At 36.2% G+C, this 16,425-nt stretch overlaps 1 protein-coding gene across 2 annotated transcripts; it reads left to right on the forward strand.

Moving 5' to 3' along the window:
- Nucleotides 1-1,397: 1,397 nt before the first annotated feature.
- Nucleotides 1,398-14,887, forward strand: LOC101891429 (zinc finger E-box-binding homeobox 1). 2 transcript variants are annotated; one of them, XM_005190547.4, is made up of 6 exons: nt 1,398-1,817; nt 1,958-2,373; nt 4,251-4,376; nt 6,269-6,460; nt 6,536-6,859; nt 9,812-14,887. In XM_005190547.4, exons 1-6 carry the CDS (start codon nt 1,617-1,619, stop codon nt 13,944-13,946), a joined length of 5,394 nt encoding a protein of 1,797 aa, XP_005190604.2. In that variant the 5' UTR covers nt 1,398-1,616; the 3' UTR covers nt 13,947-14,887. The 2 variants fall into 2 exon arrangements, with proteins under 2 accessions (XP_005190604.2, XP_005190605.2); XM_005190548.4 differs by lacking the exon at nt 4,251-4,376.
- The last annotated feature ends 1,538 nt before the right edge of the window (nt 14,888-16,425 follow it).

The raw sequence follows: 16,425 nt of genomic DNA on the forward strand, positions 1-16,425 counted from the left end.
TTAGGATCACATTTTTGAGAGAACATGCAGGCATTTCATTCACATTTAACGCAATTTAACTCATTATAATCATTATAATATATAAAAAAACTTGTTGGATATAATTTTGAATAATTCTGACCGGAAGCGGGCATCGGGGCTGTATTTCTGTAGTTTTACGAAGCTGTTCTATCTCCATATTGTACCATGCAAAAATGTAAAAGTTTTTACTATGACAACCAATTTTCCATTCATGATATCGACAAACAAATTGCAAAAATAGTAGAGTGTTGCAGGTTCTCGAACAAATCATTACCTGGTGTTTACACAAGACAAACTGATCCAAAACAGATATGCATTTTACTACCACATAAAAAGTACCATAAAAAGGTAGGGTAGCTGATTACAATTTTTTCTAAATGTGCCCGACTTCGGCCAATTTTTCCTTTCTTCCATAACCTGCAAGAATCTACTAGTCTTGCAATTTTTTCCGATATCATAATGGAAGAATCGAACATTGCGGGCGCGCATTGGCGATATTTACCAGTTTGCGATGGAAATGAAAGATTGAGTTCTTTGGATCATATTTACCTCAATTAAAAAATTATTAGAAATATCAAATAAATGAAAACAACTTGTTGCATTTAGAAAATGTTGAAAATAATTTAAATTTGTAAAAATGGTTGAAAAACATTATACAAATAAAAAACATTTAAAATTTGTTGACATATCAATGCTTCCAAGCGTTGATGCATCTACCTTTATTCTTCTGCCATGCTCATAGCGGTATTTCCGTAGTTTCATTCTGCATTTCTGTAGTACCAAGGGTTTCAATCAAGGTACAATGAAATCAAGGTGTATTCATATATTCCATTCCATATATACATACAAATCAGCAATGGAACCCAGAAGTCTCTGCAATATAATTTGAGGATGTAAAGGCGCAAGTATTTTAGTGCGGCAAGGATTTTAGTGTGGCTCTGTAATCCCTTTATGAAATGTCACAAAATATGCCTAGCCATGACTTCAAGCTTCTTATGTACTTGTACCTTAAGATACATGGACATGAGGGTAACATCTTAATTGTACCATTTATTCTTCTTTGGTTAGGTATGTGTTTATTAATAAAAATCCGCTGAGCGATATTTATATCCTCCAGTGTGTAAACCTTTAATACAGTAAACATACTTTAAGTCTATTTGAAACGAAAAAGCTGTCGAAATTAAGCTACCTTTTCGATTTTGCCATGTTTACATTCGTGTGAACTACATTTACAAACACATTGGTAATTCCTACTCGCTTCAAAAGTCATAGTGCTGCTTTCTGGAAAATAGATTATTCAAAATTATACAATATGGTTATGCGCACAATAAACCATTCAATGAGGTTGGCAATGCGGGTACTCAATTTACATTTAAACTGTCAATGAAAAATTTAGGGTTGCTTGTGTATTTGTGGAAAAAAATTTACAAAATACTACTCCTTACCAAATATGAAAAAGAAACATTAATTTAAATAAATAATAAAACAATTATGAGGCACAATGCAATATCAATGAGATTGCATTAATTATAAACTCATTAATTTGTTGGACAAAATTTTCCAAGTATACGGGTATACACGGAGACGGAATCACAATGGAACGTTTTGCCATTAAAATTGATAGGAAGCTAAAGGCAAATTTATATAAAATTTGTCGTTTGTGCGGAATGGATTATCCAGATATGGTGCCCATATTGTCAGATGATAAGCCTGAAAATGCTAAAGACGATGAAGGAGTTGATGTCGATGCCGAGCCGGAGATGTCCCAGAAAATCAATGTACTTATTGGATTACTGGTAGGTAGGGGGGAGAATATATGCGAGTGTGCGATGTTGTTGTTGTACAGTGCAGTGCATATAGAGGTGTGGGGAGTGTATTTTGGTGTTGTATTGTTGTGTTTCCTGCATTCACCAACCATACGATTTTGCGATTTCAGATAACAAAGGACGATCGTATGCCGCAGACCATGTGTACATTGTGTGTCGACAAAGTGAACGATTTCTATGAGTTCCGTGAAATGTGTTATGCCACTTATGAACAGACAAGAAAATTATTGGGTCTTAAAAATGTTGTCAAGAAGCCAGTTGTCGAACCAAAACCGAAACTTGAAGTTAAGGAGGAGATACCGGTGGTGCCACCACCAGCTTCCAATAAGCTATTAAATCGTAAGAGGAAAGCTGAAATTGAAACAGCACCGGCGGTAGTTGTAGCACCGCCGGTAGTCAGTAACAAGAAGCTTCGACTGGCAGCAACGCCACTCAAGGAGGCAGCTACGAAAAAGGCTAAGCTAAAAGCCAAGGAGTGGAAAGAAGCAAAAGAAGAAGAAAAGGAGGCCGTAGTTAAGGATGAATGGTGAGAATCTGATATGATTTTAAGTAAAGTTCAGGAGGGAGATTATTTGATTGTTCCGACACATGGAGTAAATGTTTATAAATTTCAAGATATTCTGCAGTTGCATAAAAAGGGCCTTTACGTGATTTTTAAATTATTAGTGAACTGCAAAGTTATACTATATAAACAATCTGATAACTAGTTGCAATATCTAGAAAGTGATTAGACATAAAGGCAGTAGTCAGACCATCGTATAAATGAATTAGTTTGCGATAATTTTAAAAAATATTCAAAACTATATTAGTTAAATTTGATTACACAAATTGAATGTAATTTTGCTTTAGCAAAAAAATGTATGCAATTTTCATTCAGCGGTGAAAATGATTCCATGATTTTTTTTTTTAATTTTAAATTCAAATTAATTTTGTATAATCTAGCATAGTTTCAAAATAGCACCAATCAAATGAATTTTATACTCTACTCTTAGTACAGGATATTTTTTTTTATACCCTACACCATATTATGGAGGGTATATTAAGTTTATCATTCCGTTTGTAACACCTCGAAATATACATTTTAAACCCCACAATGTATATATTCTTAATCAGCATAAAATTCTATGTCGATTTAGCGATGTCCGTCTAAAATTTTGCATCCATGTTTATTTTGCCAGTAGACGGGTTAAGTTCGTAAATGGGCCATGTCGGTCCACGTTTTCATATAGCCCCTATATAACGGCACATCCCGATATTCGGTATTTTGATAATTTTAGCGAACTTATTCATCGGAATTGTTTCAAATTTGGTATTTCAAGTTCGAAATGGATACTATAGCCTAAGACAGAAAATTGTCTGTGCAGGTCCACGTCTTCGCATAGCCCCCATATAACGGTACCTCCCAATATTCGGTATTTTGATGATTTAAGCGTCATTACTCACCGGAATTGTTTGAGATGTCTCATTTAAAGTTCGTAATGGATGCTACAGCCTGTGACAGCAAATAAAAAACGGTACATTCCTATATACGGTATTTTGATGATTTTAGATACATTTTTCACCGTTTATGTCAAGTTTCGAATTTGAATATGGTAATGGTCTATGACAAACAATGCCTTTGTAGGTCCACCTATTCGGTATTTTTATGATTTTAAAAGATTTTTAACGGATTTTATTTTTTCAAAAATCGGCCCGGCCGAACATACTGCTTTTTAACTTGTTTTCTTTCATTTGTTTGCATCATGAAATATGAGATAGATCCACAATTTCTTTTAACAATTTATACATAACCATCCATCTGTCTGGTTGATTCTTGTTTTGTTCAGGAACGAGGTCTATTGCTCTTGGTGGATGTTGGAAAAGTTTTAGGATAGGCTCCTTAAGGTACATGCCTCCTATTGCATACCAATCAACCACGTTGTGTAAATATTGTTACATCAGAAAATTGCTGGTTTATATCTCCGTTCCGTATAGTTTTATCTGATTTCAATTAAAGTATCTCCAAAGACAGTAATATGCAACCGATAACAGTGATATTTGGTAAGAAATATCACATTCAGCCCCAATGTAACATTGTCATATTTGTCATTTTAACTTCTTCATCGCAAAATGTTCCAATAAGTAGATAATTTGGAGTTAAAGTAGTCATGATTTTTAAAAGTACATAGAAGATTTCATGACTCCAAGTGGACTGCTTCAAAAAAGTAGGAAAAGTATTGCATTCTGAAAAAAATTCAACTTTACTGTGCAATCGATGATATTCAGTAAAAAAAACTAAGCATTAAAAAATATAGAGGACATTTAATTCTAAAATTAGATGTTATTTTTTTATTGAATTCTATGCTTACCATACCTCTTTAAAACTATTTTCCAACTATATAATATTTTATCTATAATATATAGCCGCGAAGTCATTACCAGAAATATGAAGCTTATGAAGGAAAAAGAAGCTAAAGAGGCAAAGGAAGCTAAGATAACCAAGGATGCTGTTAAAGAAGAAACAACCAATACAGCTGTCAAGGAGGAAAGGTACCTATTTTCGTTTATAATGACTTTAATTATTTTTTATAGATTGTCATTGAGAAATTATAATTTGATTCATACATTAAAGTGACATTTGTTGGGGGGGGAAATTAAAAGAATTGCGAAAAGCATAAGTTTAGTGGCGTGGAACATTACAATAGGAATATACCAACAAATGAGAACCTAAAAGCCTGAATTATATTCAATTAGGTTGCACATTTTGCTCAAAACCTTAAAAATCATACGACCATTTATTTGTAAGTGCTTTCCGGAAGAAAATTCCATAGGAACATATAAATAAATGGAATAATGACTGTGTTCAAAGTAAATACTGAGTCAAGTGGGTGGACATTACTAATACTGGACGTTTAGAGTGAAATTGGGAAGCAATAAGTATTTAACTTAGCTTGGCTAAGACATGGAACAGAGGGGAACCGGTTCACTGCCTAGCTCGCATATACAAAAAACTTCAACAAAGTCAAACGCGATAATGTGTACATCTTTTGTTTTAATTTTATTGAATGAAAGCAAAAAATGTCGGAAATAGCATCAAATTTTAGAATAAGTTTAGATTTGTTCAAATTGCTCACCTTTAACACGAATTATGGCCTTCAAATGGCCAATGAAACCGTCACACGCTGCCCGAATGTTGCTCTGCGGTATTTTGGCCCATTCTTGCTTGAGGTGATTGGCACTTTGATACCAACCTTGCTTTCCAAAATACTCCAGACACAATAATCCAACGGATTGGCATCCGGAGATTTTGGTGGTCATTGTGCACTGGATATGAAGCGAGGAACCTCATTTTGTAACCATTCTTGGGTGGCGCGTGCTGTGTGCGATGGTGCTGAGTCCTGTTGGAATGCCCAAGGTCTGCGGCCAAAATGTTTGCGTGCCCAAGGCTTAAATACACCCCCAGAATATTTTCGCGATGATATTCGGCATTATCGATTAATGTGAGAGACCATCGGATGTTATGGCCATCAACATGGCCGGCGCCTGAGTTCTGGTGGCCAACCGAAGGTCCACATTTTCAGCTGAACTCCTTGACAAGTAAACACAATCATTTTGTTTGTTTACAAACTGCTGGACAACCAATGTTTTCTCATCGGAGAAAACCAAATTCGGCAGTTCACCACTTTCGGCCAAGCGAAACAACTCTTTAGCTCTTTTGAGTCCATTTTCTTTCTGTTGCGTTGTAAGATCTTGTACTTTTTGGAATTTCAATGGCTGAGCTTGGGGTAATCATTTTTCAATATTTGCCGAATGGAATATTGCGATATGTTCTGCTCACGAGCTATTTTTCGGCCACTGTGGCACAGGTTTCGATCAAGTCGCTTCTTTACTTTTGCAACCATTTCTGCTGATGCTGCTGTTTTCTTCCGTCCACTTCCGCTTCCTTGACGTCGGGCTACGCTACCAGTGTCACGGTAATGGGCGATGGTACGAGACACAAAAGATTTATTCACATTTAAATGCTGGAGTGCTCTAACGATAGCCACTTGTGGTTTTCCAGATAAATATAAAGAAATCACACTATTATGCTTCAATTCCATCACGAAAAAACTTTTTCTGCCGGACGAGTGGCGTAGAAATGACACCAGCCTGAAGTTGGTTGCAGTTTTTTAATCTCACTCTATACTCTTTTCGGAAACTAAATCCGAGTTAGAAAAAGTACGTATCACGAATGTTCAAAAAATTGTACTTTCCGGAAGAATATAATTCCGCGTGGATATTTATGATTGGGCTGTATATCTTGCCAATAAATTTTGTCCACCTTGGGCATTATTTGATGTTTTCAAATAAATGAATCGGGGTATTAACAAATAAGGATTTAATTGTGTTTATTTCACAACAGCGTATAATGTTTCCTAATGTAAATTTATTTTCATGTATAGCAACGAAAAGGCAACAACAACATCAAAGAAAGATCACAAGGAAAAGTATTCAAAAAAAGAACACAAGGATAACATCAAAGAAAGTGCTTTTGCCCTCAAAAAAGACAACAAAGAAGTAATATGCACAAAGAAGGGAAAACATAAAGCCAAAGAGGCTAAAGAAGAAGATGTGACCGCCGTAAAAGATGAAATGTAAGGTTTGAATTAGAAATTATTTTTCACATTAATACTCAAATCTAATTTGTTTTTTTTTGTTTTGTTTTATAGCAAAGAAGAAGTCAAGGAAGAACCAATGACGGCACAAACATCTACGGCGAACTCTAGTAACACAGCTATTGCGAATCCTACAGCAAAACTTAAACACGGTTGCTCCATATGTTCGGAACGTTTTGGCACAAAAGGCAAACTGGAAGCTCATGTACGATTACATCATATACCCAAGGTGGAACGTTATGTTTGTACCGCCTGTAACGAAACAATTTCCAAAAGTTTCGATATTAAAAATCACCAGCTTTGGCATAAACTTTCGAAAACTCCATATGTTTGTGGTCTGTGTGGTGAATCGATTGTCAGTACATATGCCTATGCAAGGTAGGTGTTTTTAACAAATATAAATGTGTAAAATGACAGACGGGGTTTCGGGATTTAACGTGCTGAATTTGAGGTCATTCAAGAGACTGATTGCCAAATTTTCGAGGGCAATTTGTACCTAAAATTAATATTTTTCAAAACTTTTTCCTTTAAGAAGTCAAAAAGTATAATAGCATTTATGTTCAGTTATTTTCTGTATATTAGCCTGTTCCAGAACTTGAAAGAATCTACTAGTTTTGCAATTTTCTCACATATCATAGAGGGAAAATCGGTTATCGCAGTAAAAACTTGTACATACTTGCAGTTCTGGAACAGACCATACGCTGGTATTTATTTCTTTCAATTTTCTTGAATATTGTATGGTAAACGAAAAGCCGAAAGAATGTCATGAGTTAAGAGACACTCAATTTAACTCGACTTCTAATGACTACCTTATTTTGGTTTTCATTTTCCGATTGTCTTAAATAAGTAATGTGAAGGCAACGAAGTATAAAAGGGAACTATTGATTTTGATCATAACCAATGAAATAGTAAATTTTTTCGAAAAATGTCTTCGAATGATTTAGAATTTTTGAGTTTGAGCCCCTCAACATTGTGTTGTCTATTCTATGATCATTTATATTGTAATGTATGCAGATCTGTATAGTACTTTTTATATATTGTGAGGTGTATGTATGTGACGTATAGATGTCACTTTGGAAATACTTTTTTTATACCCTCCACCATACATAGTATTCGGGGTATATTAAATTTGTCATTGCGTTTGTAACACTTCGAAATGTACATTTTAGACCCCACAAAGTATATATATTCTTGATCAGCATAAAATTCTACGTCGATTTAGCCATGTCCGTCCGTCTATCGGTTTGTCCGTCTGTGGAAATCACTCTAGCTTCCGAACGAAAGGAAGTAGGTTGATAAAATTTGACTGAAATGTGTATTATGTATGCAGGACTTTTGGTATTGAAAATGGGTGATATAGGTCCACGTTTTGGTATAGCCTCCATATTATGGTACCTCCCCCGTTTCGGTATTTTGGTGATTTAAGCGACATTTTCCACGGGAAATGTTTCAAATTTGGTATTAGAAGTTCGTAATGGGTACTACAGTCTATGACAGAAAATTGTCTGTGCAGGATCACGTCTTCGTATAGCTCCATATAACGGTACCTCCTGATATTCGGTATTTTTATGATTTTAGCGACATTATTCACCGGAATTGTTTTAAATTTGGCATTTGAAGTTCGTAACGGATATGGCAGAAAATTGTTTGTGCAAGTCCTCGTCTTCATATAGCCTCCATACAACGTACCCCCCGATATTCTGTATTTTGATGATTTTAACGACATTGTTCACCGGAATTGTTTCAAATTCGATGTTTGAAGTTCGTAATGAATACTACAGTCTAAGACAGAAAATTGTCTGTGCAGGTCTACGTCTTCGTATATCTCCCATATATAATGGTACCTGCCGATATTCAGTATTTTGATGATTTTGGCGACATTATTCACCGAATTTTTTTATTCAAGTTTCAAATTTGAATATTGTAATGATTTATGACAAAAGTTGCCTATGAAGGTCCACGTTGTCGTATAGACCCTAATATAACGGATACATTCGGCATTTTTATACCCTACACCATAAGGTGGTAAGAGTATTATTTCTTTGTGCATTTGTTTGTAACAGGCAAAAGGAAACGAGATAGACCCATAGTTCCTTTTGATGATCTGCATAGAATCACATTCTGAGTCGATTTATGCATGTCCGTCCGTCCCTCTGTCTGTCCGTTAGTCTGTCCATGTATTTTTGTAAACAAAGTATAGTTCGCATTTATTGCCCTATCCGGATGAAATTTTGCACAAATCATTTGTTTGGCCCAAGGACGCACCCTATTGAAATTGGAGATAATCGGTCAAAATTTAGATATAGCTCCCATATATATCTTCGTCCGATTTGCCTTTTATTGCGCCCCGAACGTGTAATATCAGCCCGATTAGTATGGAATTTTGCACATACAACCAAATTAGGCCTGAAAATAAGTAATCGGTTCAGATATAGCTATAGCTCCCATATATATAGTTCATCCGATTTGTTACTTTTTTGTCCTCCGCAGCCGTAATATGCACTCTGTAACACAATATTTGGGGAAATATAGCAAATACAGCTCAGATATACATTTGCTAAATTTTATCGAGATCGGTTCAGATTTGGATATAGCTCCCATATATAACTTCGTCCGATTTACTTTTTACCGATTTGTTGTATTTGTTACCCACACCCGTAACATGCACTCCGTAACAACGATATTCAGGGAAATATATCAAATACAGCTCAGAAATATCTTTGGTAAATTTTATCGAGATCGGTTCAGATTTGGATATAGCTCCCATATATATCTTTATCCGATTTCAAATTAATTGTGCACCAAATGGGTAATACAAGTCTGAATTTTGAAGATACAAATGTTTCAGCATCTTTAGTCCTTTGAACTTTAAATTATAATCATGGAGTGTATGATTGAATTCTCCCATAAAAACTTTTAATTGTTATGTGGAGCTCTACTAAATTAGGAAAGTGGTGTAGGGTATCATAAAGTCGGCCTCGCCTGACTTTAAGACTTTCTTTACTGGTTAAGATTTTAAAATAATTTTTAAAGGATTTTATTTTTTTGAAAATTGCTAAAATCGTTCCAAATGGTGGAGGGAGGGTATTTAAAGATCGGCCCGGCCTAATAGGACCGTAACAAATAAGAATGAAAAGAAGATTAAATGTGAATTGCCTTTTTTAATCCCTTATTAATGTTTTCTATAGAAAATTAGTACAAAAAATTATTTTCATATCATTTATCCCAGGCCCCTATTTCCCCCGGACTAGACCGTTTGTGCTTAAATTTTTTAAAATTTATTATTTTTTTTTTTTTTATATTTAATTCTAATTCTCTTTCCCTTTGCAGACATCTACATGAACATGGCTTCGAAACACCGCCAGCATATATGGTCTTGGACAGAGAATGTCCACAATGTCACATAACATTTACCACAAATTTCCTATACAATACCCATCCATGTGCTGTTAGAACAAGACGTTGTGCTGGATGCAATCGTTTGCAGCGCTCCGAAATCGAATATGTTAAACATTCCGCGCTCTGTGCCAAGGCCTATCTCAACTATTCGAAACATATTGCTCCGGCCGTTGAGGCGCAGGAAGATGAGGTGCGCATCAAAAACGAGAATGATGTTGAAGCGGCTGCCGAGGAGATGGCTCGTATTTCGGGTTTGCCATTGGAAATGTCACCTGTGGTACAACTGACAAGACTGTCTTCGCCACTTTTAATGGCGGCAAATCATTGTCTACCCATACCCAATATTGAAGATATTCCAACCACCAGTGGCAGTAAAAAATCGGGTAAAAAGGGTGTTTCCAAAAAAGAACTAAAACGTGTCGATGAACTACTCAAATCAACCTTGGATGTTTTGGTCAGCATAAAACATGAACCAGAGGTGCATGTCGATTCTGAAACGGCACCAGGTGCCGCTGAAGCCAGTGACGATGAGGCAATAGGCGATGATGGCTTTCAAAATGATTTTCATCACAATGAAGAAAGCGATGACGAAAATGAAAATGCTGCTGCTGGTGATGCAGGAAATAGAATCCAAATCAAACAGGAAATCGATGATAGTAAGGATACAGCGCACGCAACAGCAGAATCTAGTGAAAATGGTGCTAGCAAGACATCATGTGGCTTTGGGTTGAAATTGAAAATTCGCAAAGAACATGGTCAACTAAATTCATCCATAATTGAACAAGAAGCTGTGGATAAGAAGTCAGAAAAACGTAAAAAGAAAAAGAAACACAAAGACAAGGAAAAAGATAAACAAAAATCGCAAAAGGACCATGCAGAAGAACAAAACTCACGTGATTCGTTTAAAGCTCAAAACCATGTTGGAGAAAGTGATGGTGTGGCTGCTGTAAAAGAAACTCCCTCAACCACGGTTCACATTAAAACGGAGCCAGTGGATTCCATGGAAACCGATGAAGCTCCTTCCGCTATAAATTCCATGACACATCGTCCCCAACCAGAGGCTACCATTATGACATCAATACCAATGATGCAGTTGCAAATTTCCTGCATTTCGGAGGGTGTGGAGTTTAATGCTGCCAATGTCAGTGGTGCTGGCAATGTGGAGCAGCCAACTCCTCAACATCAACAACCTCACAATATGTCCGAACAGGAAGATGTTAAACCCAATCGCGAGGAGTTGGATAGAATGTTGAATATTTCGCACATGCCACCTAGTGTCAATGAAGTGATGCCGCCACCGGCCACCAAATTGCAAATAGCCAATGTTACCGGTGGTATAGCAATGGAAACCGATGAAACAAAAGAAGAAGTGGAAAACGAAACAACCATGGAACAAGATCATACCGATGCCACGGACGATGAACACCACGAGGAAGAAGAAAATGAACCGGACAATCAGTTGCATAAGAAATTACACATAAAACAACAACAAAAAATAATGTCACCCAGTGAAAAATTATCAAAGACAAAGTTGACACTGAAAATAACATCACCTAAAACATCCACCCCGAATAAAAGCCGTAATAAAGCTTGTAAGTCAACTGCCAAACCGAGTAATCCCCCAGTTGCCTTGCAAATCGCAGCGGTTCAGAGTGGTGTTACATTGCCGCCATCAACAGCCGCCTCAGAGCCCATGGAACAAAATGATTTTGTACCAATGTTTATAAAACCCGAACCACAACATCGTGGCTATGCCGATGAAGAACCTGCCGCCATGTCCCCAGAGAGAACACCGTCTCCAACTCCCTCGTCCGTTTCTTCGCCAGCAAGAGAGGTACCAGAAGGAGTCAATACATCATCTCAGCATTTTACGCCCGAGGAACAAGCCTATATATCGACAATAGATTTCGATAACATTACAATCAAACAAGAAAAGGATTTGGAAATTAATGATGTCCAAATGAAACCTAAGAAACCTCTACGTCCACGTAATCATTCCTTGAATGGTATTAAAAAGCGTAAGGTTATCAAGGAACATAGCGTAGCCGAAAATCATAATGAAGACGCTGAAGAAAAAGAATGTGAAGCATCTTCCGAAATGGAAAATGATGAAGAACACGAAGAACACGAAAGTGAGGCAGAGGAAGCGGATGAAGAGGCCGATGAGGAGGAGGAGGAAGAAGAAGAGGAGGTTGATGAAGAAGACGACGAGGAGGAGGACGTTGACGAGGACGCAGAAGATGAAGAAGAACGCGAATACAGAGAATTGGAATATCCACCAGAATTGGCCGAAACCGCAACACCCGATGATGGTGAAGAGACAGAACTGAGTGATAATGAAAATAATACAGATAATGAAAGGCCCAGTAACATTGACGAAGATGATGAGGATCTGGATGCCGATGAGAATAGTCAACGATCAAGCGATCCAAAAGAATCTCCTCTTCAAGATGAGAGCAACAAAGACGATCAGTATAAAAAAGAAGGTGGTGAAGCCAATGATAACAAAACTCCATCTGCTTTTGTTATTGCGAATATTTGTAGTAATGTAGCTGAAGCGGCAACAGGTATCGGAGTTATATTAGATCGGCCAGTGGTAAATATTAAACAAGAAATAACCGAGTTTGAAGAGCCACCGCAAGAAACAGCACCTGTTTTGAAAATCGCCTCAGTTGCCTCCGGTTCTTTAGATTTGGGTAATATTCTCCCCATTGAAAGTGGACTAGCAGCAACGTTGCATCAGAATAGTTTAGCGGTGGAACCACAATGTCATATGGAAATGGATCAAAATATGACTGAAATTCATAGGCCAAACCAAAGTTTAACAGAAAACAATATGGAAGATAATTCCATGGTACAGATGGGAACACTGAACGAGAATGTTAACATTGATGCACCACCACAAGAAGTTCGAATAACACACGAAAGGCATGTACAAGAAAACACAACAAATCAATATTCAAATCAAACAGCCAGTGATATTACGACATCTCAGTTTCTTCCCCAACTCGAAAATCCCATGGAAGTGCCCACAAATAGTATTGAAGTAGGTGTCTCGAATAATAATCCGTACATTCCAAGGTTATTGGAAGATACAGCGGTGGCGATAAATGCAAGCAATTTAAATTATCCTACATATGAAAATCCCAATACGGAAGTTAATGGAATTGCCAGTGAAATGGGTGGTTTGGTAGGTGAAAGTCCGGTGGCAGCAATACCAATTCCTAATCAAAATGAAAATCAAATCTTATCACATCTTGCCAATGATGAAAGCGCGGTGAGAAAACCTCTTCTGCCACAGGGTAAATTCGAGGATGGAACTATAACAGGTATTGTCCATCAAAGTGATGACCTCAAATTAGAAGCTATACCTGTAAATGTAACGAGAGAACAATGTAACCCCTCATCGTCCTCCTCCTCCGTGGCTCTTAATCAAATGGGAAGTCCCACAGCAGGGGATGAATACGATGAAACAAATGCTGCTGATGGAGAAACTGATATGGATGATGAAATGCAGTTGGAAGATAATTCAAATCTGGCCAATTTAGAGGAACAGCAAAATCAACAAAATCTTGAACAACAACTTTCATCATCCTCTTCACAGTTTGCAGCAACAGGAACGCGACCCACAGCCTTAGCCCTGCATCCCTACCTGGAAGACATCTCCTCAAGTAGTAATAGTTTTTTAAGTAATGCCCTATCACAAACACCTCCGCCAACCCTGCAAACTTCCTCCAACTGCTCGTTGTCCGCGATGGAAACGGTCGCAACAACAACAGCAACAATGCCTCCTGTGTCACAGAATCTAAATATAACACACCAACAAAATAATGAAGAGACTGAAAATATTCTAAACGAATCAAATGATATGCTTAATCGTCGTTGTGGTGCTGGCTTTGCTGCGTCTTCGTCAACACATCACACAGCAGCCTTTAATTTTGATAATATCAATGAAATTGCTGAAAATAATAATAATGCCAATATTGAAAGAGAACAATTACAGGATGACCAACAGCAACAAAGAAGACATCAACAACAGCATCAGGGCATGGATGATGTAACGTAAAGCAATAAATGTGCTATGGAAACACCTGTTGATTATGTCCCAAAAAAAAAAAAAAATAAACAATCCAATCTGTTTTTTCACTTCTTTTACAACATTAAATTAATTTAAATGCCGTAAATATAAATATTGACATCCACATTCAAGTCCACCCAAGCACATAACATATTTCAATACAAAACATTCAATAAGAGATTTTGCGGGTGATCCGCAATCATTTTGCTTTTTTGTAAATTATTCTCAACAAACTATTTCACATACACATTCACTCATACAACAATAAACAATAACATTTACCCTAATGTATAGATAAGTTAAGTTATTTATATATACGAAAAAAAAAAAGAAATACATGCCCCTTCCCCTCCTTTCCTTATTAAGTTTTGTTTTATAAAATTTAAAATTGAAAACTCATTGTACAATGAAAGAAATCTCATTTCTAAGTCCCCCGCCGTTACAGCCGATTTTATATTGTATAATTTTGTATTAGTCAAAAACATGTGTGTAGTTTTTTTTTCGTTTCGCCTTTTCCCACCCATCTTTACCATATAGATTTAAGTTCTTTATGTTTAGTTGTTGTCATAAATGTATACAGATTGCATACAGCACACACACACACACTCCCCCATAGGCCTAGGCTTAAGTTAAGGATAAGTTTATACTTCATTATTGAATTGCAATTCATATTTAATTTAATTATTATTATTGTTTCATTCTAAGATACTAATTCAGTTTTTTTTTTTATCAAAGATGATTGATAATTGTTCATAGAAATAAAAATAACGATCGAAATAATAACATAAAATATTTGTTAATAGAAATTGAAACGCTCGTAAAATAATATTACATGTGTAGAGTATAAATACGAAAATATAGATATGTATGAACACGATAATAATATCTAACAAATATATAAGGATACGGCTTAAATTTTAAACAACAAATCTTTGGAGAAGTTTTATTGAAGAATAGAAGTTGGGATTCTTAACATTAAGAACATGCGGTCAGAGCTGCGCCAGTAATGACAACCCTCTGCATTATCAGTAGGTCACAAATAATGACAATTACATTTATTATGCACAAGCAAGTACAGTTGTGTCAATCTAGTTTATTGTTTAGTACATCAGTTCCTAAACGTATGAGTGATTCCATATACACTGGTGGCCAAAACTAAAGCAACTAAAATTACAAGAAGAATGAATGCTCTTTAACTTTTTAAGAAATTAAGAATATGAGAAAGTTTTTCTTGTTTTAAATTAGGTACTTTATACACTTTTTAAAAGCCTAAAACAAAAAACCAAAATTCATTTTTATATAAAAAATAATGTATGGTAAATTCAATTAACTCGATTTTGGCTTGGACAAAACAAAAGCAACTCTGTTGTACATTCATATAACCGCTGCAATTTCAGTGGTTTTTACTGTGATATTTATCGCTTTTTGCTTCCTTCGACAATTTCGCTTGTCATAAATCCTTTTTGAGAAGTTTTTTACAACAGCATGTGTTTTTCTTTTCGTTTTTTAAGTACTGCCCAAAAAAATTTAAAAATGGATAGAAGTAAATACAGTACATGAATAAAACAGCAAATTATCAGTAACTATGAAAACAACATATCACAGAAAATGATTTCCGAGAAATATTTCATAAATATTTCTGTGATTTCATAATTATATCTGTATACTAAGTCGGTTTTTTGAAACTGGATCAGTAGTAACAGTCTATAACGGATGAAGCCGTGAAAAACCTTTGCCCGTACTGATCCACAAATTGTGAGAGAAATACAAAAAACAACCATTTAAGAGTTCAACTGGATTGGCGAGAGAGCAATCATTGGATGTAAGCTCGAGATCAGTGCGTATACGAGTAGTGGCAGCTGGTCTGCATGCCCGTAAGACATCAAAATAGCTATTTATATCTGAAAAAATCAAAAAGGCTTTCGGAAATGATAATATGAGGTGGAATCAAGCTCAATGGAAAAGCATTATTTCTAGGATGAGTCTACGTTTAATATTAAAGGCTCAGACGTGACAAATTTTACCAAAAAAATGAAGGACTCAAGCCGCAGTGTTGCAAAGGTACAGTGAAGCATGAGCGAGGGTCAAAAATGGCGTGGCTCTGTTTTTCTTTCTATGGACTTGGGCCTATCCATGAAATGGATCGGTTTTTTTTTTACAAAAATGTGTTGGACATCACGTTTTTCCCTTACGCTGAGTAAAATATTCGGCTCATTTGAGGGTTTTTCAGCATGACAATGATCCCAAACTTGCATCAAAACTTGTCAAATATTGGTTGCGGGAGTCAAAAATCGATGTTTTGTCATGACCGGCACAATCATCTGACCTAAACTCCATAGAAAACCTTTGGAGGTAGGAAGATCAAGCGAGATTCGGAATCAAATAAGCACAATATTTTCTAAAGAATTCGGGGTGCCTGGGAAAGCATACCCAAGGATCAAATTGAACGTGTTATAGATTCAATGCC

This window comes from Musca domestica, unplaced genomic scaffold, assembly GCF_030504385.1.
Source record: "Musca domestica strain aabys unplaced genomic scaffold, Musca_domestica.polishedcontigs.V.1.1 167, whole genome shotgun sequence".
NCBI lineage: Eukaryota > Metazoa > Arthropoda > Insecta > Diptera > Muscidae > Musca > Musca domestica.